Source organism: Stomoxys calcitrans, chromosome 2, assembly GCF_963082655.1.
Source record: "Stomoxys calcitrans chromosome 2, idStoCalc2.1, whole genome shotgun sequence".
Lineage (NCBI taxonomy): Eukaryota > Metazoa > Arthropoda > Insecta > Diptera > Muscidae > Stomoxys > Stomoxys calcitrans.
In genome coordinates, this window is record NC_081553.1 from 106,818,587 (window position 1) to 106,820,955 (window position 2,369).

The 2,369-nt window shown below is 41.7% G+C and overlaps 1 protein-coding gene across 1 annotated transcript; it reads left to right on the top strand.

The window, feature by feature from the left end:
* The first annotated feature begins 1,075 nt into the window (after positions 1 to 1,075).
* LOC106081814 (keratin, type I cytoskeletal 9-like) lies at positions 1,076 to 2,125 on the top strand. The gene is made up of 2 exons (XM_013244028.2): positions 1,076 to 1,169; positions 1,250 to 2,125. Exons 1-2 carry the CDS (start codon positions 1,155 to 1,157, stop codon positions 2,069 to 2,071), a joined length of 837 nt encoding a protein of 278 aa, XP_013099482.2. The 5' UTR covers positions 1,076 to 1,154; the 3' UTR covers positions 2,072 to 2,125.
* Positions 2,126 to 2,369: the final 244 nt, after the last annotated feature.

Below are 2,369 nucleotides of genomic sequence, written 5' to 3' on the forward strand. Positions count from 1 at the left end.
ACCCACACACAGTCAACAAATGTAGGTCAATACAAGCGACTGCATACAATAAAACATTCAAATCTTTATAATGCTGCCATACATAGTCACAAACATGGATGAGGTATGTATGGTGTGTTATGTAGGATTGGACAAAAGGCCCGTATCTAGATCTTTTGCATATTAATTACGAAGCTTGTGAGTGAGTGTGTGTGTTTTAGTAAAAAAAAAAAAACATTAAATGATTTGATCTCGCTGTCATATCGATTTTCATCACAGCAAGTCAAAGTTGAATGGTTTTGAGCATGCGCGCCGGTTCGACCGAGAAAAAAACAAATTTTTTGTAGCGCCCACGCCATGTTGCATTCCCAAAGCCATGTAGAGAACACATGTGGTGCGTGCTGTGTGACTGTGTTGGTGTGCAGTTTAGGAGTAACCCAGTTTTTGCTGGGTATTTACCAGACAGACCGGATGCAGTAGCCGATCTATGTGAGTAAGTGAGTCTAGCAGCTGTAGTTTCAATTTTTTTTGCTTGGCAAAATTTGCAAAATCAGTTTTTTATTGGTTTAAATGGTCAACATTAAGACAACGAAAAAAAAAAAATAATAATAACAAAATCAACAGGGCAGAGTGACCGATCGCCTCTTAGATCAAAGCATCTTTAATGGCATTGTTAGTGTTTTATTGGTGTTTTTGTTGCTTTGCAGGTCTATACCAATGATGCTTCTTTACACGCCCGTTTTGTGGTTCTTATCGAAGATGCGATGACCATTATCGCATGTGGCCGAGTTTGGTGAAACAATGAAAGAAGCGTCATGGTTGGCCATTATATTCGCATGGAACGGGGTGAACTTGAAGCCACACCATCAACAACAACCCCAACAACAAAAGAAGCGGAGTAATATAATAGTAGATAGGTAGGTTAGATCGTAGATCCATCCATCCATCCATCTGTCTATCTAGCTATTTATCTCTCTATTTGCCTGCTGCCTAAGATCTAAAAAAAGAGATTGGCAAATTCTTTATTTATTTCTTGCAAAAAAAAAAAACTTGAGCTATTAGTTTATGTGGTATATAAATTGGTGATAGATTACCACAGAAGCCAGAGTTCAACTCAGTATTAACCAAGAAAGAACTAAACTCGGAATTTAACAAAAACGGAAGAAACCATCAAAATGCGTGCCTTCATTGTGAGTTATTGAATTGAATGCGCATCAGTCGAAACCAGCAAAGAGGATTAAAATAAATGCTTGTCTGTTTTCTGTTTTAGGTTATGTGCTTCGTAGCTGTGGCTTGTGCCGATAAATTGGGATATAACTATCAACCTGTGGGTCACTCTAACAGTGGATTATCCTTCACTCCCGGTGCCGTTGGCGGTGGTCATGGAGGCTTCGGCTCTGTAGGAGGAGGCCATGGTGGATTTGGCTCTGTTGGTGGAGGTCATGGAGGTTTTGGCGGCTCCGTTGGTGGTGGCAATGGAGGTTTCGGCGGCAATGGAGGTTTTGGCGGCTCTGTTGGAGGTGGCAATGGAGGTTTCGGCGGCTCTGTTGGTGGCGGCAACTCTGGCGGTTTCGATAGTGGCTCTTACACTGCCCCCGCTGAATTGGAAAAAGAATTCTACACCTTCACCGCCCCCGAAGCTGATTTCGATGATGCCCAAAATGCCGAACGTATTGCCAGCAGCGTGAAACAAGGTCTTCGTGTGGTCTTCATCAAGGGCCCCGAAAACAATGGCTTGGAAAATGCTGCCCTCGCTTTGGCCAAACAAGCCTCCCAACAAAAGACCGCCATCTATGTGCTCAACAAGCAAGCCGATATCGGTGATTTGGCCAACAAACTCAACACCATCAACAACAATAGCAACAACAAACCCGAAGTTCATTTCGTCAAATACCGTACCGCCGAAGATGCTGCCAATGCTCAACGTGCCATCCAAGGCCAATACGATTCATTGGGCGGTAACTCTCAGAGTATCAATGGTGGTGTTGCTCCTGTTCTTAACTTTGCCTCGCAAGCCCCCATCCGCACCGGTAATGTGCAATCACCAAAGAACGCCTACTTGCCCTCCTCCGTGTTCCGTCTACGCTTGTAAACAATAGTCCTAGATTAGTTAAATGTGATGTGATGTCATGTGACGTGATGTGAGTGGTTGATAAGTTTTAAGTTTTAATCTAATTTTGTTTGTTAAACTTTTGTTGACTACTGAGTATTTGAATAATTCGAATAAACGATTTTGTTAAGTATTATTGTACATACATAAAAAAATTTTTTCTCTTTTTTTCCAACTGATCACTTGACAACTCAGATTTCGTTCATTTTTGAGGGCTGTCATCTAAGTGTAATTTGAATTCCTTAATACTTCACAAATGTAGCCAGCATTATTAAGGGGA